Raw genomic sequence first — 21,600 nt, forward strand, 5'->3', positions numbered from 1 at the left:
TGATGAGGGTTTCAGGGCACAAATGCAGACATGGCCCATCATAGACTAGGTCCATCAGAATGTCACGTTTTACCGAACACATGGTAGTAGCATGTGCGGGGGTGGAGACATAGGAGCAGGCCTTTCATTCTGGTGGGACAGGCAAAGGACGGGTTGGTACCTGCCAGGAAGCACAAAGAAGCAGTATTTGAGTGCCAAGCAGGTGCGGCCACAGCCTGCCACATGTTGGAAGTCCAAGAAGGGTGAAAGCAAGTGCAGTCTGCAGGTTCAAACACTGCACCAATTGCATGGGGATTAAAGAGAAAGAGGTCCTCTTCAAGAAACAGTAGCCGGCCACAGCACAGGGATTGGGGGTACAGGAGCTTGCCCCCTCAAATTAGGTTCCACCAGGCTCCTGAACCATTACCACAAGAAAAATGATGCACACTTGCTAGCAGACGGTTTCAAGAACTGCTTCACCATACCTTATGTGGGGAAGATGGAAGGGAAGATATGCAACAACCTTAAATCAGTCACCAACAATCTGAATGTAGCCAGATGGAAGGTGTCCAAGGAGGTAAGGCTGGGCCATGTAGCTGGCCCATTTTCAGAGCCACCGCTAGAGACCTTAATAGTATCCCACGGGGGCAGTTCCCAAAAAGGAGCCGGGCCAGTTCCGCCTCATCCACCAACTGTCATACCCATAGGGTGAATCAGTGAATATTGGGCTAGTTCAAGAGCGGTGCTCAAAGTCCTATGCCACACTGGATGAGGCAACTGACCTATTAAGGGTAACAGGCACGACAGCCCTAATGGCAAAGACTGATACAGAGTCTACCTGCCACCTCCTCTTGTTACATCCAGAGAGCCATCACCTGCTAGGCTTCCAATTTGATGGTGCCTTCTGCTATGAAAAATGTCTTTCCATGGGATGTGCAATATCATGAGTATACTTTAAGGCATTTAGTACCTTTCTGGATTGGGCACTAGGTTAGGGATGTCCAGAGGTGGGAACCTTCATTATCTAGAAGACATGCTCTCTGTGGGCGGACCTGACACCGAGCAGTGCACCGTAATGGTGGAGCAATTCCAGGCATGGGCAGATGAGCTCAAGGTTCCACTAGCTCAGGAAAAAAAAGAGGGCTCCACTATGTGTCTGACATTTCTAAGGATAGAGTTTGACTCAGTGGATGTGGCCTGCAGAATCCAATACCAAAAAGTGGCAGGCTTAAAATAGGATATCAAAGGCCTATTAGCCAAGGACAAAGCAACACTCAAGGAGCTACAACTGCTTCTAGGAAAGCTCAACTCTGTAGGGTGGGTTATCCCAGCATAGCACACTTTTGTGAATTGCATAGCATGGCTAATGAAAGGCTTGGCATAGGAGCACCACAGGGTCAGGCTGACCAAAGGGGTCAGGAGAGACTTGCAGCAGGGGCAGTAGTTCAATGGGACCCAGGTATGGAGGGAACAATGGGTAACGGCTGAGCCTGTACATGGGTGTAGTGAGGGTTTCTGTTGCACCTGGCCCCTTTTTCAGGGACATCCCCAAACCTTTTGCCTCCTTATTCCTATTTTTCTGACCTGTTATTGTTTGCTTTAGGACTCTGGGCACTTTACAACTCCTGACCAGTGCTGTAGTGCAAGTACACTCTGTCTAAATTGCATTGATGATTGGTTTATCTATGATTGGCATATTTGACTTAGTAGTAAGTCCCTAGTAAAGTGCACCAGAGTTGCCCAGGGCCTGTAAATCAAATGCTACTATAGTGGGCCTGCAGCACTGATTGTGCCACCCATATGAGAAGCTCTGTAAACACTGCCACTGCAGTGTCTGTGTAGTCAGTTTGGAACTTCCAGTTCGACCTGGCCACTGTACCGACTTGCCAGGCCCAAATCTTCCCTTTTACTACATGTAAGTCACCCCTAAGGTAGGCCCAAGGCAGCCCCATGGGCAAGGTGCAGTGTTTTTAAAAGGTAGAGCATGTACTGGTGTGTTTGACATGCCCTGATAGTGAAATACTTCTAAATTTGGGTTTCACTATTGTAAGGCCTATCTCTCCAGTAGGTTAACATGGGGGTTGCCTTGAAATATCTTTTAAGTGTAATTTCCCATTGGAAGCAGACTGAGATACGGAGTTTGGGGTCTCTGAACTCACAATTTAAAAATACATCTTTTGGTGAAGTTGTTTTTTAAATTCTATTGGCCACTTCTCGGGGGAACATTAACTCTGCCTCCCTCCCTCTCCAGGTCATCAAGTTCACCAATGTGAGCTTCCCATGTGGCCCGCAGTGTTCGGAGGATGGCAGGCATGTTATTATTGATAGTTCTATAAGTGAAGGATACCACTTTAACCTGTATTTTCTCCACCAGGGGACTGCCTTCTAGGGGGGTCTTATTAAGGGAGGTCTTGGGGAATGTGTTCAGCCTGCCAGGCATGTGGAAATTGGAGGTATTTATAATACTGTGGGTCTTGTAGTTGAAATTCCTTCTCAAGGAAAATGACATTAGGCCAACTCCCTCCAGAACATCATCTATCTTGGAAATGCCTATTTGGTCCCAGGAAGTAAAGCCTTTTCATTTGGTTACTTCTTCTAGGGTCTTACCCAAACATAATGGGATTTCGTGGGTGATTTTGTGTTTTCAGCCCATATAGGAGTTTGCCCTGTCCCAGGCCTTCAGAGTCACTTGGTTTGCTGGTAATAGGCCACTCAGTCCCCCGCCTCCATAGATCTAGTGTTGATAAGGGCATATTTAAAATAGCGTCTTTCCCAAGGCATAAGTGGGGTGGTCACTGTCAACATAACCCTAGTCATTAAGGACTACTAGGTGAGGTGCCCAATAGTAGGCCCTATGGTAAGGAAGAGCAATACCACACTGGCTATCCAGGGTTGACCGCCGTTCCACAGCAGAGTCCTGAGTTCATTCTCAGTTATGGTGAAAATGTCTCCTGGACATTTATAATACGTGCTCTGCAGGGTGTACAAGAATTTCCGAAGAGGCATCATTTTGTATAAGGCTGCCCTACCCAGAAGTATTAGGGGAAATAGTTTCCAGTGGCTCCAGTCTGCCTGAATGTTTGCAAAGATGGTCGGGACGTTCCATGCATCTTGCGGGCTCTGTTGTGACATAGATCCCCAAATAGTGGAATCCCCCTGTGGTCATTTTAAGTGTGTGGAGAAGGTCACTCGGGTCAAAGCTTTTCCCAACTAGATTTTGGAGTGGGCTCTATAGCACTTAAAAGTGTGAAGGACCACCAGGAGTGAGGCTTGGGGGTGGGATAAATAAAGCATGATGTCATCTGCATATAAGGATTTTTTTTTCTTCTTCTGGGATCGAGCAGCCCTCAATATGGAAATCTTTTATTCCTGGGTGGGCACGAATCAAGTGAGCTACGGGTTCCAGCGTCAGGGCAAAGAGGAGCGGGGAAAGGGGGCACCCCTGTTGGGTTCCACTTCTAATGGGGAAATCGAGCAGCAGGCCATTCACCCTCACTGCAGCTATGGGATCCTTGTGGAGGAAGGTTATCCAGTCTCTGAAACGGGGTCCGAATGCCATTTTTATCAGGGTCTAGGTTACGAAGGGCCAATGAATTGTGTCAAAGTCCTTCTCGGCATCAAGGGAAAGAAATAGGTGGGTAAATTGCCTATTGTTGACTGTCGCCATCCAGTTGTGGAGTTTGGGTAAGTTCCCCCTGATGGAACATAGTGGCATGGAGCTGGATTGGTCCTTTTTGTATCAGTGAAGTAATCACTCCTAGAAGTCTGGTGGCTAAAATATTAGCTAGGACTTTGGTCTCTACATTAATCAATGAGATTGGTCAATAAGAGTCGCAGGAAGTCGGGGGTTTGCCAGGTTTGTGTATGACAACTATTGTGGCCCTTTGCAGGTCAAGCAGGAAGTATACCGTCGTCCCATGCTTTGATGTTGATGTAGAGTTGGAATAGGTAGGGAGCAAGTAGATCTTTTTGCTTCTTGAAAAAATTCAGCTGGGAGACCATTCGGTCCCGGAGTTTTATCTGCAAGCAGGCGACGTATAGCGTTTTGGTCTTCTGTTAAAGTAATTTCCGCATCCAGAAGGTCAAAGCTCTCATTGGGCAGGGTGAGGAGGTTGATTTCATAGAGATAAAAATTAGAGTAATGTCTGCCAGGGGGCGGGCTTCAAAGAGGGCTGTCTAATGGGTTGCAGACTCTCTCATGACAACTCATCGGTGAAGTGTAGGGAACCCTGTTTGCCTCTTATTTGTCAAAGCCATCTGGCCTCTAGTTCTCGGCAGCTCAACCATGCCAGTAATTGCTCCGCCTTGTCACTTAGCCTCCTAGAGGCGGTGTTGAGTGGCCAATGTTTGGTTACACACCGCATCATTGGTCTTTTCACGATATTCTTTGCATAGGACTTCTATCTGTCAAGTTAGTAAGGGGGGTTCGGTGAAAGGACGTGTCTGGCCTCTAGGAGTTTTTTTTCTATTGTTTCCACAGGCCTGGTTGCCGTTTTCCTCTTAAAGGTGATTATATTATGGAGCCTGTCTCTCATGACTGCCTTGAATGCTTCCCATAATGTGACAGGCGATGCCAATGAATCTTTGTTGTTAGAAAAATAGACCGCAGTTTCGGTACCGATCTCATGCATCATGGATTCATCTGTAATCTCGCAAGCATTCAGTCTCCAGATGCTGGAGTTGTCGCAGGATTTTTGTCCCACTGTCACCCATAAAGGAGAGTGGACTGAGAGTCCCCTTGCTAGATATTCCGCCCTATGTACCATAGCTATTTCTCCCGCCGGGGACAAGGATGTGGCCAAGTCAGTAATATACTTTGTGGGCCCTCGAGTAATAGGAGTAGATGCGGCTGTGGGGGTAAATAAGTCTCCGTAGGTCACTAAGGGCCAGTGTGTCGACAAAGCGAGCCAGGGGTGTAGTTCTAGTCTACTTTGGTGTCTCCCCCGATCTATCTAGGTCGGGGGATATCACATCTTTGAAGTCACCCCCCAGGATGTGTATGGATGGTTTGGCTTAAAGTAAGATATTGGTGAATTTACTTAAGGTATATGATTGAAGGGGGGGGCATAGGCACTAATCAGGGTCATAGTTACCCTCCCCCAGATTCCCTGCACTGCTACATAGGTTCCCAGTGGAGCCATCCATATGTGTTGCACCTGAAAAGGAGGATATTTTTGGATAACTATATCCACTTCCCTGGATCTGGATGTGAGGTTGGTATGTGCCAATCCAGTATGTGTCCCTCTGCCTGGAAAATGACAGTATGTTCCCTTGAGATGGGTCTCTTGTAAGAAGCCCACATCCGGCTTGAGGCATTTGAGGAAGGCTACGACAAGTCCTCTTTTAATCTTGATACCCATCCCTTTTACATTCCAGGTAAGGACAGAATGCTGCACAGTGCCCCTATCAGTAGCATATAACATGTCTAATCATTGATATCCGTCTCCAACTCTCATTATAATGTGGCAAGCACTACATCTGTCTCGCCAGTTACCAAACCAAAAGAACAATTTCAACAAAACCATCATAACGATTGAATTACATCCCCCCTCTTCACCCCCCACCCCGAATCTGTGAAAGTCCCTCCATCGCATGAGGTATACACCATACAGGCCCTACCCAGTGGATCTGTCGCCCTGCCCATCCCAACTATTCTAATGGAATTCAAATCACTGAGGAAGAATGAGTAGAAGGGGAAAGGAACAGGACCTGGAGAAAAAGGGAAAAAGTTCAAGAAGGGAGGGAGAGGGGGGATGGCAGGAGAATAAAGAGGATGGAGAGGGGATGGAAAGAAGACCATTTAACTCTAACAAATCGATATTTATTTGTTTGCCAAATCACACTCTTTTGGGGATCATGTCACTGAATGTCTACCAAAGTATTGTGATGCTCCTTGGCTATTCAGTTACCACATCTTGTGTTTGACGCTCCATATATATAGTTAGAATCTGAGCCTGTAAGTTAGCACCCCTCCTGGCTCTGCTCCATTTCTGTAATATCTTTCACCACAGGATGGATGCTCTCCTTTCCCTGAGGAGGAGTCCATGCGCCTGTGTGTTCTTCAGGGGAGAGTGGTCCAAGGTGGGTCAGACAGCTGCTGCTCATTTCCCTCTATGTCTGATGATCAGTGTCTGTCTCTTCACGGCTCTGTGGTCAGATATGGGCTCCTCTGGCCGGAACACATTGTTCTGCGACTCTGTCTTCGTTGATGCCATGGCCCAGTCTTGGGCCTGGCTCCAGTCGGGTAGGGCGTCTGGCATCCCATCCCTGTCCTCAGACTGGCCTGGGTCCTTGGGCGCTCATCTAACCATATACAGACCTCATCCAGGGAATGGAAGAAGGAGAATTTTCCATGCTAGAGAACGTTTAGCTTGGCTGGAAAGAGCAGTATATGTTGGAGTTGCAGGCACAGAGCTTATTTTTTCACTGTGTTGAACGCTCGCCATTGATGTTACATTTCCAAACTATAGTTGGGAAATATATTATTATCCTGGAGCCATCATGACCTAAATTGCCCAACTTGCGCATTGCACAAAGGATCACATCTCTGTCTAGAAAAGTCAAGAACTTAGCAATTATGGGTCAGGAGGATGCCCCTGGTGGGGGGTCTTCTTTGTAGGGCCCTATGTGCCCTTTCTCTCACGAAGCATGAGGAAAATTGTTCAGCAGTGAACGTGGCCTTGAGCTAGTCGGAGAGCAATCCGGCATTGGCTGTGCCTTTGACCCCTTCAGGGAAACCAACGAAGCGGAGGTTGTTTCGCCTTGTGCGATTTACTGCATCTTCATTCTAGCACAGTACCTCTGCGTTGGTTTTGAGCTGTTCCTTTTCTCCTGTCTTTAGGGTTTGGACTGTTTTCTCCATGTCAGAAAGTCGTGGCTTCTCCACTGTCACTCTGTCAGAGACGTTATGGACGCTACAGTGGGTAGCCACCCAAAGGTATGTGTCCCATTGGACACTACCAGGTTCCCCCTAAAACGCCCACTGAATTCAGTATTTAGTGGGCATCCCTGGACCAAGAAACTAGATTCAAAAGGAAGAAGAGAAAACAGCACAAAGAAGAACCAAAGCCGAAGGACTGTGGACCTGCTGCACAAGAAAAGGAGCCAAACACTGCCTGCTGCACCAGGACCCGGCAATCGCCACTGTGGAGGAACTGACCACTGGACTGACCGCAACAAACCCTGAGGACCTCCAGGCTTTGCCAAGAGCCCGAGATTTCCCTTCAGAGTGGAGGTACCACTCTATACCCAAGCAAGAATCAACAAGCCAGTGATGGTCACTTCACTGACTGGCCAATATCTCCTGAACCAGAAGTCACAGCTGGACCTGACGACACACTGACAACCACCAGGACAAACCCCACAAGTGTGCCAAGTTTGGTGGCACTGCGCCCTCCAGTGGCTGAATTGTACCATGAGTTCTGGTCAGCTGATGTTGTACAGCCAGAAATCCAGCCCACACAGAGCTTAAAAAGGATCAGGAGGAATCCCCTGTTGAGGGACTTCAGGAACATCCTCAAACTCCCACCAGAGTGCCCCTGTTGTCCTGTAAGCAACCCTCCAAGAGACTCACCTCCAGCTCCAAACGCACCTGGCCGCCCAGTGACCTGCAACCAGGAACCAGCTTTGCCCACAGGGTCCACCACCCCTTGCGACCTCTACACCCCAAGGGGACCCCAAGGCACCACCTTTAAATCTGCAAGAACCACTCTTTTCGAAGTGGTCCCTGAGTGGCCCTGCATCTGCTCCAAGAGACTTTCCAGCACTGCTCCCGCCGAAACCGGGAGCCGCCCGAGCCTCTCCAGCTGGCACAGTGTGCCCACCAAAGGCCTCGACCAACCTGCAAAAGCGGATCCTGATAACATAACTGTGCGATTTTATATGAATTTTTAAAAGTGACTGCCTATTGATTCCTATGGGGCATAATTACGCATGGAAAGAGTGCATTTAATAAAACTTCAAAAATTCATATTTTTAAAAGTACTTAACCAATTTTGATAATCTTGGTCTTGAGTTATTCCTCTGAGTGTGCAAGTCACATTATTCTTACTGCGAGTACAGCAAATGCTTTGCACGTCTCCAAGATTAGCCTAACTGTTTGACCAAGCTACCTCAAAAATTAGAGCATTAGGTGGTCTAGTTTTTACCTCTGGAAACCAACGTGTGGTGGCCTGAAACCCCTGCACAGTGTGCCTAGTTTTGCACACTACATAGAGGGACAGCCTCCTACATTGCCCTGCCGTGCTTGTTTTGACTTTTTATCTATAGCCTCTATTTTAGAGGGTCTCACAATGTAGCAGAACCTTCAGCATTTCCAGGGAATGGGAACCGCCACAAGTGTTGCCTCTGTATGGCCCAGGCAGGTAGCCCACTGGTCTCCCTAACCCCCTTCACCTGTGGCCTCTAGGGGGCTCAAGCAGCTTCGTATAGTGGGGGCAGGGGAGGGGTCTCCCCCACCGTGGCTGAGTCTTGCGAGCAGGAAGTCTCAGTAAGTACCCCTATTTGATTCTCCATCTATTCAGAGCAGGTGGGGGCCACCAGGATAGTCTTATGCAACGCACCCTTATTTTCAGCACCAGGAGAGAATCTCCAACAGTCCAGAAGACTGGAGGGCAAAGAGTTTGGAGAATGATGGAGGGGGCAAATCAGCAGGGGCCTCTTTTCTTGTAGTGTCACTGGGCCCGGGAGTCCAAGTCATCCCCATGTTTCACAACGCTGAAGGCCCAGTTTTAGGGCGATTTTTCACAGCCCCCTCGCCTCAGGAGGGGTCACAGTGCCATGGTCTGTGTCTCTCCACACCCCATCAGGGAGTAGGGGAAAGGGACGGCTGAGTCTCCATCGCATTCCCTTGTGTGGTCTGGAGCCTACACCCAGTTTTCTCAGCTCTAGGGCAGCTCCACATGCAATCTCCTAGTCTGTCAGGTCTCCTCGTGGGCGGTGGCCCTGACAACTAGTGGGGAGGAGGAGGGGGGAATCTCCACCCCACCATGCCACTGGCCCCCCAGTCAGCTGTCATGGGAACCGTGGTGTCTTAAGGGTTGCCGTATGGGCACTAGTTCTTGGGCTGCAGTCAGATGACTGCTCCCAGGAGGTGGCAATCTGGACAGGCCATTCAGAGCCGGAAGGCCGTCTGCTACCAAAGAGCCACACCAGAGGGCCCCCAGCAACAAGGAGGGAGCCATGCAGGGGCGCTCTCACAACTCCGTGGTCCCAGTGCCCCAATCTCCATAGCGTGCCACAGCACGTGGCTCGCGTCCAGGCCCTATCCTGATCCTGTGCCATCCTCCATCCGTAAGGCGGGAGGTGCGATGGGCGTAGTTTTGCTGATTCGGGTCATCAAACAACAATGTCTGCATCGTAAGGTCCCCTAGTTAGAGTGGGGGCCTCAGGAGATATGCTGATAGCGTCTCAAAAGGCCAGATATCGGGCGAGTAAATGATGTTTAGCCGGAGCTCGCAGGCAACACCGCTACCTGGCCATTTTGTTGCCACACCCCCTGGGAGTCTCAAGATTTAATAATAAAATATCTTCACACAAGCATTCAAAAAGACAGTTGGCTCAAGAGGATCCTTGGGATGCTGTCAGAGGCTAGCCCTCCATGAGGTGTACAAAACTAGACACACTATGCAGGGTGTCCAGGTAACCACACATTGGTTTCCATAGATAAAAATTGGACCACCTAATGCTCCAATTTTTAAGGTAGCTAGTTGAGCAGTTAGGCTAATCCAGGAGATGTGCTAAGTATTTCCTGTATTCACAAATCCAATCATGCACCACACACACTCGATGAATAACTCAAGACCAGGTGTTATAAACAGACTTCGATTTTATATACATTTTAAGACCAAGATCTTTCAGATAGGTTAAGTACTTTTTGAGATATGAGTTTTCAAAGTGTTAATAAAGTTAGCCTTTCTGTGCGTAATTATGCACCATAGGAATCAATACGCAGTCACTTTCAAAAACGCATTTAAAAAGTAGTTGGGTTACCAGTCTCTTCTTTTGCAGGTGGTCACAACAGTCGGTGAGCACACTGTGCCTGAAGAGTTTGTAGGTTCCTTGGAGGTTCCTTTAGTTTCTTGAGTGGTGCCTCCACTCAGGAGGGAGATCTCAGGTTATATGTGAAGCCTGGAGGCCCTCTGGGTTTTTTGAGGTCAGTCTAGTTGTCTGCTCCTCTGCATCGGTGATTGTCAGGACACTGGTGCAGCAAGCAGGGGTCTTGGAGCCTCTTCTGGTGCAGCAGGTCCTCTGTTCTCCTCTTGGCGGTTCATTTGGTGTTGTCTTCTTTTCTTCCAGATGAATCTAAATCTTTGGTCTAGGGAGCCCACTAAATACTGAATTTAGTGGACATTTTAGGGGGAACCTGGTAGTGTCCAATGGGACACTTACCCTTGGGTGGCTACACCCACTACAGGGACCACTTCCTGTGGGAAGGGTCACTTCCCTAAACCATATTGGATATTTTTCTGTCATCCAACATAAAGGAAAATGAGATGGAAGGTCCACTTTGCCTGCAAGCCCCTTGGGGTAGTACATGCTCAGTGAGGCCACTCCTCCTACCCTTTGTTTGGTTTCCCGCCTTTGCTCCAGCCAAAAGTGGGGGTTTGGAAGGGGGAAGCCCTCTGCTGCTAGCCGCAGGCGGGGGGGCTCAAGTTTCAGGGGACGTAGCCCTTTGAAGCTTACCTGCAGGGTGTTGCACATTCCTGAGGGAGGGGGTGTTAGCTCACCCATCCATGGCTCTCCCCCAGGTTTGTATATTGGCTGTCTGGAAATGGCAGGCCGGATGGAACCAGTCAGCAACTACACCAGTTTAGATTAGCTTTTGCAGGGGGCACCTCTAAGGTGGCCACTGGGTACATTTAGGGTTAAATCCAACACTGGTACCAGGATTTAATATTCTGAGTTGTTAGATACCAAACAACCCAGGGTACAGAGTGGTTTGCGCCAGCACACTCAGTCTGCACTAGCAGTGCTGGGTGCATCTGGGGCCAGGGCCCTAGAGGGTGGCACAATCAGTGCTGCTGACCTCAGGGGCCTACCCCTTCTATCCCATGCCCTGGGTACTGGGGTACCAATTTACTCAGGTCTTATAGGGATATGTAAGAGTGTATCCAATTGTGCCAAGCATCACAACAGATTTAGGGAAAGAGCTCTGGCCCAGGGAACTTGGTTAGCAGGGGCCCTGGGCACTACCAACTTCTAGAACACATCAAAATCAGACAAAAAGTGGGGGCTAACCCACTCACAGATGCTTCATGCCAAGGACACACACTTTGCTGAAAAAGGTTGTTTGGATGCCTCGTGGCAGCGACACTTGAGGACAACCGGAGGGTGAGAAATGGTCAGTGCTGGACAGACACAGCACTTGCAGTCCAGGCATGGCCACAGTGCCACGAACACCAGACGTTCAGTAGCAAGGGATGCCTCAAAGCCACGACCCGCTGTACCAAGCAAGCGACAGAAGGAGAACTGTCACGGCAATTAAAATGATTTATGACATCCAATAAAGAGGTGCTATAGGAAGCTGGTTCTGTATATTCTATATCAAAATGAGATATAGGCCCTCATTATGAATCTGGCGGTCCATTGGCTGCCATACTCATGGTGGCGGTCGGACCACTGCAGTAGTGGCGGTCCGCGCGCCCTATTATGACCGTGGTGAAAACGCCATGTTGGAGACACTGCCACCACCAGGCTCCCGTCACCAGGCAGCCTGGCAGTGGCGGCATTTCAGATCCGACAGGGCAACGCTGCCTGCGGATTATGAGTCCCATTCTGCCAGCCTTTTCTTGGCAGTTTACACAGCCAGGAAAAGGCTGGCGGAATGGGTGACTCGGGCCCCCATTCACAGACCCGTCATGCGTTTCACTGCCCGAATTACGGGCAGTGAAATGCGCGACGGGGCTGCTGTAAGTACCCTGTTTCCCGCTGGGCAGGCGGGCGGAAACACTGTTTCTGCCCCCGACCCAGAAGGAACATCATTATAGGGCCGGCTGGGGCTTCGCCGCGCTGACGGTCTTCCGTCAACTGTCAGTGCAGTTGACGGCGGGGTATCCCGCCGTCATCATAATGAGGGCCATAGTTTGCACAGAGTCCAGGGGTTCCCCAAGAGGCTTGACAGAGGCAATAATAGATAATACTAATGTTCTATTTGTGGTAGTGTGGTCGAGCAGTTCGGCTTATCAGAGGGTAGAGTTAGGCATTTGTTGTACACACACAAGCAATAGAAGAAACACACACTCAATGACTTAACTCCCTATGGGATATTCTATAGAAAAATATATTTTTGTTACTTTATAGGTAGACGCACAAGACTCAGTTCAGAAGTAGATACTGTTGCAGGTAAGTACTTAGCATAGACATCAGTGTAACTTTGTTTCACTTTAGTCAAGAAAACAGTTTTAAAGAAAACAGAGAATATCTATTTTAAAAGTGGACACTGCATTTTCAGAACGGTTCCTGGGGGAGGAAAATAAAGTACAGTTTTAAAGGTAAGTACACGACTTACAGTTCAAGTCTCCAGATTATAGGCAGTCCACCGTTGGGGGTTCAAGTTAACCCCAAACACCCACCACCAGCAACACAGGCCGGCCTGGTGCAGAGGTCAAAGTTGACCAATTTTAACATGGGCCCCTATAGAGACAGGGGGTACTCAGAATTCGGTCTACCAGCAGGTAAGTACCCGCGGTTCGGAGGGCAGACCAAGAGGGATTAGAGGACCACTGGTGGGGCCCCAAGTAGGCACCAATCCCACACCCTCAGCAGCACTGGGGTGGCCGGGTGCAGGGTGCAAATAGGCCATCAGGTTTCCAATTAAACTCTATGAGGAGATCCCGGGGGTCAATCAGGCGCTGCAGGCGAGGTCTGGGGGGTGTCTCGGGCACATCACTGGTCGGACAGGAAAGAGGGCTGCCTGTTGATCATCGCTGTACCGGGTGTCGATTTCTCCTAGGCCTGGGGGCTGCCGGTGCAGTGGTTCCTTTGGCATCGCTTATCTTCGTCAAGGGGTGAAGAGGTCAACCAAGGGTGGCTACTTGGTCGCCGTCACCTGGGGGTCACTCTGGTTGGTTGGGCCACCTGGACTCGGGCCGTGGGTGTTGGTGCAGAGTGGTGAGGACTCACGCTTCTGGAGTGAGGTGGGAGTCATTTAGAACAGGTTTCTTCTTCTGTTCTTCTATGGACAGGGCCGCTGTCCACGGGGGTTCTTGATCCTCTATGATGCAGGCGGTCCTCTGGAGTTTTTTCAGAGGTTGCAGGACCTGCAGGACGCATCGCCTTTCTTCTGCATGTTCTTTGAAGCAGGAGACAGGCCGGTAGGGCTGGGGCCAAGGCAGTTTTGTCTCCTTTCCTTCTCTGCTGGGGTTTCCGATAAGCAGTCCTTCTTCTTCTTCTTGTGCGGTTGTTAGTAATTTAACTAGTTTGGTTCAGGGAGCCCTTTAATACACGATTTAGGGGCATTTTAGGGGTCAGAGGGCAGTAGCCAATGGCTACTGTCCCTGAGGGTGGCTACACCCTCCTTGTGCTCACTCCCTTTGGGGAGGGGAAACATTCCTATCCCTATTGGCCCTGATCCTCCAAAACAAGATGGAGGATTCTGCAAGGAGGGGGTCACTTCAGCTCTGGACACCTTACAGGTGGTCCTGCCTGAGGTTATGTTATGTTATGTTATTGAGACTTATATAGCGCCAGCTACCCGGAGGCCTCGTAGCGCTGAAGTGATGACTCCTCCTTGTTTTTCCTGATTATCCCTCTCAACTTGCCACAAAAAGTGGGGCTTTTTCCGGGGGCTGGGCATCTCCACAAGCTGGAGTGCCATCGGGCATTGTAACACGAAGCCTGAGCCTTTGAGGCTCACTGCTGGGTGTTACAGTTCCTGCAGGGGGAAGGGGTGAAACACCTCCACCCAGTGCAGGCTTTGTTTGTGGCCTCAGAGAGCACAAAGGCTCTCACCCCAGGGGGTCAGAAACTCATCTGCTAGTGGCAGGCTGGCACAGGCTGGGTAAAATACAGGGGGCATCTCTAAGATGCCCTCTGTGTGCATTTTTTAATAAATCCAACACTGGCACCAGTATGGGTTTATTATTCTGAGAAGTTTGATACCAAACTTCCCAGTACTCCGTGTAGCCATTATGGAACTGTGGAGTTCGTTCTGACAAACTCCCAGACCATATACTTAATAGAGCCACACTGTACTTACAATGTCTAAGAATGGACTTAGACACTCTAGGGGCATATTGCTCATGTAGCTATGCCCTCACCTGTGGTATAGTGCACCCTGCTTTAGGACTTTAAAAACCTTCTAGAGGGGAAATTTACCTATGCCACAGACAGTGTTTTGTGTGCATGGCACCCTGAGGGGGATGCCATGTTGTCTTTCTTTTTCTCCCCACCAACACACACAATATGCAGTGGTAGTGTGCATGTGTTAGGTGAGGGGTCCCTCGGGATGGCACAACACATACTGCAGCCCTTAGGGACCTTCCCTGGTCACAGGGCCCTTGTTACCATTGGTATCTTTTACAAGGGACCTATCTGTGTGCCAGGGGTGTGCCAATTGTGGATACAATGGTACATTTTTAGTGAAATAACACTGGGACATTGCACAGGGTTCCAGCACAGTCACAGTCAAGTCAGCATCAATATCAGGCACAAACTGCTGGAGTAACTCCAACAAGGGCCATTTTTCCTACAGGAGTTGTGACTGTTAAGATGAGCATTACAACATTATGCAGTTATGGTTATTAATATGCAATAAAGATGTGAAGTACAATGTATAATCAGTGTGAACATAGTGCTTGTTAAGGGTAGGAGCTGAGTATGTTAATTGCGGATGACATCTTGATATTCTATTCACCAGCTTGAGTAATGTGAATAAACTTTGGCTATTCTAAAACCATTAGGTGTTTCATTGTCCCTAACTGATGGGTAATCAGTGGAGGCTCACACAGCTGGGGGGGAGGGTAGGAGGGTTATGGCGGCAGACAATGTCAAGCGTTACAAAAAACTGAACTGTAATATTTTGTGGTTCATGATATAGGGCATTACATGCCACTTTGTGAGGCCCAAAGCGCTTAAGTATAGCAAACTAACAAAGAAAGGTGGTCTCTTGCTGTTAAGTTTTGGGTGTGCTTAGAATAGGACTTCCGAAAACCTCCTTTGAGGGGCAGTGGCTGCTGACGAAGAAAGAGGTGACTGCTTGGTGCCCGTAAGCATCTGAGAGACGGAGAATGAAGCAGGGCTTTTTATTGGAACAGATTCTTAGCTGAGAATCGCAGAATGCAGTGATTACACAACAATACATGTGTAGCCCAAATCTCACCCACCAGAAAGAGAACTCTAGCTTCTAGTACCAGGCCATAGTTGTGAGTTCCCAGGGAGAACTACCAGACTGAGGTGGGACAGCAGCGGCATAGCTGCAGCAGGGTTATATATATATATATAATAATATAATAAAGTGCCTGTTTGTAATAGAGGTATGTACTATTGAACTCAAGGCATTCCTACTGATTTACAAAACCGCAGGGAAGACTCTTGTGGAAAATCCTTTAATATTCAGGTGAACTGAGGAGAAATGTGAGTGCCATTTTGACCTTAGACATTCGCTGAGAGCCTAAAATTGTATTAAATTACCTGAGTCTTGAGGTCAGTCTCCTGTATTTCTATTACTTGATTGATAGTGGGGGGTCTCCTGCAAGCCAGGGTGTTTCTTGCTCCTACTGCACACTTCAACTCTTCTTCAGAATCATGCGATAGGAGGCACTGAACTTTGTTGCAGACTCCTGCTTATAGCTGCTAAATTTGTCCTGCTCTTGCTGTCTTGCCATACCCGTTTCACACTGCTGTTCTACTGGCCCAGTCCAGCAAACGAGGAACTCTTCCTCCTTGCTCTATTCTATGACTATATATAGGTTCTCAACCTATGGCCTACACAACAAATTATATGTATGTTCGCTTCCCCCCACACATTATTCCTAGACTCCAGGCTCACTATTCTCACAATGCCACTTTTTCCACACTATACCTTATGAACATAATTTTTATGTTTTTGAACGTGTTTTCTTTTGTACTTTTTTAGGGATCGAGCCTGCAAGTGCATGTGTCTCACTTTCGAGACTGTTGTGTACAGTATAGGGCTTTGAGCCCACCTGTTGCTTACCATTTGTTGGCTTGTGTTTTACTTTTCTTTACTGCCTTGTAATTCGTCACTGGAGGCCTGGCACCATTTCAGTTCCTCTCTGTGGAGCAGGGACCAAGCATTGATTCATTCAACTTAATCAGTGCCCTTCCGCTGCTCCCAAAGTGATCGAGGTACTAGTTCATTCTTTTCAACTTCTAGTACCCTGCGCACAGAAGGCTTGTGACTGTCACAAACATGTCCAGCAGGAAAAACAAAATTAGAAAGTTTTTTTTTAGAGCTAACTTTCTTTTATTGTGCAAAGTCATCTTTTCTCACTTTGCACTAATGTTTTATTTTGTTTTTGTTCATGGCCGGCGTTCTCAAAAGATGACTATTATCTTGTTCTAAATATCGCAAAGCAACATTGTTTTTTTATTATGTGTAATTCCTGAAATGATGCTTTAACACATATTTGTACAGTACATCCCAATCCGCCCCACTACAATCCACCGCAATCCATGCCATCTCACCCTACATCAATCCACCCCACCCCTATTCAATCCTCTCCAACTCACTCACTCCAATCTTCCCAACCTACCCCAATCTAGTTTGCCCCACTCCAATCCAAAACGATATGCCCCACTCCAGTCCAAAACAATATGCCCCACTCCAGTCCAAAACAATATGCCCCACTCACATCTCCCCCACTCTAATCTGCCCCACTGCAGTCCTAAACAATCTGCCCCACTCCTATCTGCCCCACTTTATTTCAAAACAATCTGCCCCCACTCCAATGTACTCCAAAACAATCTGTCCCACTCAATCCACTTCACTCCAATCTGCCCCACTGCAATCCAAAACAATCTGTCCCACTCCAATCCACCCCACTCCAATCTGCCCCACTCTAATCCAAAACAATATGCCCCACTTCAATCCAATCCACTTTACCCCAATCCAATCCACCTCACCCCACCCCAACTCACTCCAATCCAGCCCACCCCACTCCACAATCATCTAAGCCACAGCAAACCACTCCAATCCACCCTTATACAAACCGCCTCAGTCCAATTCAAAACAATCTGCCCCACTCTAGTCTGCCCCATTCCAATCCAATGAGTTTCAATCTGCCCTACTCAACCTGCTCAGCCTCTAATCTGCCTTATTTGAATCCAAAACAATTTACCCCACTCCAATCCCAATCAACCCACCCCAATCCAAAATAATCTGCCCCACTCCAATCCAATCCACCCCACCCCAATTCACCCCACTGAAGTCCACCACAATCCACCCCACTACAATTCAGTCCACCCCACACCATTCAATCCAGCCCAGTCCAGCCCAGTTTACCCCACTCCAATTCAATACACATCACCCCATTCATATTCATCCCACCTCCTTCCACTCCACTCCAGTCCATCCCACTCTACTCGAGTCTGATCCAACCCACCCGAGTCTGATCTACCCCATTGCAGTCCAACCCACTCCAATCCATCCCAGGCACTTCAATTCAACCCAACCTACTCCAATGGAACCCACCCCACTCCAATCCAATCCAACCAATCCACCCACTTCAGTCTACTCCACTCCAATCAAGTTAACTGCTACCCAATTCACCTCACTCCGGTCCAATCCATACACCCCACCACAATCCCTCCCACTCCAGTACTATCCACTTTGATCCACACCACTCCAGTCTAATCCAATCCACATTAATCCACCCTACTTCAGTCTAATCCACCTCACTCAAAGCCACCTTAATCTACCCCACTTCAATCCAGCTCATTCCTCTCCAGTTAATCTACCACATGCCAGTCCAATCCACCCCACTCCAATCCAACCCATTCCACTCCAATCCACCCCAACACACTCAGATCCACCCTACTCCAACCTAACCAAACTCCAATCCACCATACCCCTGTCCACTCCACCCCAATCCAGTCCCTCTGTTTTATTCACCAATCCACTCCCCCTATCTAGACCACCCCACTAAACCAAATCCACTTCAATCCAATCCGATCCACCCCAATCTGATCCACTCCAGCCCACCCCACTCTAGTCCACCCCACTCCAATTCAATTCACACCGCCCCAATCCAATCCAGTTCACCCCTCCAGTCCACCTCATCCCAATCCACCACACCCCATTTCAATCTGCACCACCCCACCCCACCCCATTCCAGTTCACTCCAAACCACCTCACTCTACACCAATTCACCCCACGCTAACCCAGTTCAATCCACCCCATCCCAGTTCAGTCCACCACACTCCAATCCAACCTATTCAGCCTTCCCACTCCAATCCAATCTACCCATCCCCAGTCCAGTCCAGTCCACTCCACCTCACCCCAACCCAAACCACCTAATCCCAGTTCAGTTCACTCCACTCTAAGCCAATCCACCCCCCACCCACCTCAATGCAATCTACCCCAATCCACCCCAGTCCAGTCCAACCCAAGCCATCCCACCCCACTACAATCCAGTTCATGCCACTGCAACCCACACACCCCAATCCAATTCAGCCCACCTCATTTCAATCACCCCATTCCAATCCACCCCACTTACTCCAATTCACTTTATCTCAACCCAGTCCACCCCACTCATCCCAGTTCAGTCCACCCCACTCTAATCCAATCCACCCTAATCCATTCCAATTCGCCGAACTCCAATCCACCACAGTGACCACCCACTACAATCCACTCCACCCCACTACAATCCACCCAACTCCAATCCAGTCGAGTGAGTCCAGTTCACCCCATCCCACTCCAATCCAGTCCACCCCAGTCCACCCCAATGCAGTCCAATCCACCCAACCCCAGCCTTATCACTCCAAACCAGACCACCCACCCGATTCCAGTCTCATTCATCCCACTCCAATTCACCCCACTCCACTTAATCCACACCACCCTATGTCACTTCTCTCCACAATGACACTCTTTGCTACTGAACCACTGCTCTACTCCCCCTACTCTACGACACTCCAACAAATGCACTCTACGACACTGTACTACCCCACTCCACTTTGACATGCCATGCCACTAACTTTCAGCCTTGCTGGACAGCAGCCACACTGGTTACAACATGGCAAAACACAATGCCAAAGGCGAGACCTATTGGCTTTGACACTGCTTGTTTTGCTTTATGGCCATTGTGCTGATGCCAGTTCTGTGTTCTGTGAGGAGGACCTATATCTCATGTCCACCTTGTGTTTATATTCCGTGTACTGCAATCTTACTTTCCTGTACAACCATTAAGACCACTTATGCACTATCTTAAAATCTGTATGTTATGCCAGCGCAATCAATGCTTGATCAACTTTTATGTCTTGTTCTTTCGTACCTGCAGGGTGGAGTTAGAGCTGTATAATACAAAAAATAAATACATAAATTGATCGGTCTCAGTCTTACCTGAGCAGAGCCCCAGCAGGGGCAGAAACAGCAGTACACTAGAGATGCTCATTTTCCTTGGCAAGTTCGTCCCTCACTGCAGAGTCAGTCCACTGATAGGCGAGACGACGAGGCTTCGGCTTAAGTACTTGACATAGGAGGAAAGGAAAAAACGATTGGGAAATTCATTTGAAATGTGATATTGTTTGTGTTGCAGCAATCCCTCACTTGAGCAAGAAAGGCCTTCTCAGTTTGTGCTTCGGGGGAGGGGGGTGATCTGTGGTTCAGATATGCTGGGTGCACCATTGGCATTACCTCCAGGAAGCTAAGAAATAATTCCTGTAAGTGCCCTTGTGTGAGCAGGATGCTCTTGAAGATGGTAACACCCCAGGAAATAGCCAGTTGACAACTAAAATACCCCTTGCTCCGACTAAACCTCTAAAGCACTGTGTGAGGGAAGGTGGCGAATCCGACCACCCCTGCAAGTCTTCAGGAGGGTAGTATTGGTGCTGACGGGGCGCTCTCCTCCTTAGAACGTATTTTTAAGTACAAAATGTGCCCAAAATGTAAAATGCCTTCCAGGTGTTCTGAGGGGGCACTCTTGAAATAATAAAAAAAATTGTGCTGAACACTTCACATTTTAAGGGGTTCATCCCCCCCCCACACTTTCTACCCCTCACTTTCACTTTCTTCCCACTTTTTAAAATTGTTCTCACCTCCATGCTTTTTGTTCCTTTCATGTATGCACTCGCTCTTTGTCTTTCTCCCCACTTTCTTCCCAGTTTTCAGCATTTCTATTTCCGTGTGCCCATCTCGGTAGCTTCATTGCACGTCCCACCGTTGGCTTCACCATAGCAATGTGGTACCATATGAATTAATGACAGAAGAGGGCCGATATAGCATTATTTATACTTTCATCGTGTCCTAGCCTTCGGTGCCGTCGGGCCCAGTGGCTTTTCCACTATAGCTGCTGAACTGGTGGATTCCCTGGGTTCCCTACTCCACTGGTAACGCTTCTTCCCTCTGCGAGGGCCTGAATATCTACTGGCAGCCAATAAATTGAACTTCGGTGGTGTGTGTGTGTTTGGGGGTGGGGGGGAGGTTTACACTCATACAATCTTTACCTGCAGAAGGGTACAACACCTCTAACACAGCTGGCCTTTGCTGAGCCTGTGCACTGGGCTGAATCAGATTTGCCTATGGTTCGTCCTAGATGTAGCCTGCCACGTGCCATGAAAGAAGGGCACATCATTTGCTGCAGTTACTTTTTCAATACATGTTTTCTTTGCATCCTGGTGCTTCTAGATTTCAAGTACCAGAATGCAAAGTGAAAGTTAAAAACGTAATGGAATATTATTAAAAAAAACAACACCCACTATATCATGACCCATCGAATCACCACAGTGGACATTCAACGGCGGTAAACCATTGGCGTTACACACCGGCATCCTCAGAATGGACACCCAAATACTAAACTGCACAACATTGGCCAACACCAAAAATACACACCTGACACTCATACACACACCACACCTACACACCCACAGCACTATAAAACACACACCCATAACCCTTTCCGAATACAAATCATTGCCACCAGACTGACACCAAGACTACTGTGACAACTAGACACACACACCACATACACCCATACATCCCTCACGCACCCCACTACACACACCCAACCACAGTACCCAACACCCACACACTTACACACACAACACCCATGTCCCCACAAAGGCACTCCAGTTTCACAGATGAGGAGTTGAGGGTCATGATGGAGGAAATAGTCAGGGTAGAGCCACAGCTGTTTGGAGCACAGGTACAGCAAATATCCTTTGCAAGGAAGATGGAGCTATGGTGGAGAATCGTGGAAAAGACTGAACGCCGTGGGACAGCATCCAAGAAAAAGGGACGACATCAGGAAGAGGTGGGACGACCTATGGGGGAAGGTACGTTCCATAGCAGCAAGGCACCAGCTCGCCATACAGAGGACTGGCGGTGGACCCCCACCTCCTCCCCCACAGCTCACAGCATGGGAGGAGCATGTCTTGGCAATACTGCATCCTGAGGGACTCACTGGAGTTGCCGGAGGACTGGACACTGGTGAGTCAGTATTTACT

The 21,600-nt window shown here is 48.6% G+C and overlaps 1 protein-coding gene across 1 annotated transcript in view; it reads right to left on the reverse strand.

Annotated features, from left to right (window-relative positions):
• The window catches only part of LOC138300114 (fish-egg lectin-like), a 109,136-nt gene extending 89,549 nt beyond the window's left edge, over positions 1-19,587 (reverse strand). The window contains exon 1 of the mRNA XM_069239032.1: positions 19,499-19,587. Coding sequence (XP_069095133.1) covers positions 19,499-19,550 — 52 coding nt within the window. The 5' untranslated portion in view covers positions 19,551-19,587. The remainder of the gene's footprint in view (positions 1-19,498) is intronic.
• Between the last annotated feature and the right edge of the window lie 2,013 nt (positions 19,588-21,600).

Source organism: Pleurodeles waltl, chromosome 6 (genome assembly GCF_031143425.1).
Source record: "Pleurodeles waltl isolate 20211129_DDA chromosome 6, aPleWal1.hap1.20221129, whole genome shotgun sequence".
NCBI classification, from domain to species: Eukaryota; Metazoa; Chordata; class Amphibia; order Caudata; family Salamandridae; genus Pleurodeles; species Pleurodeles waltl.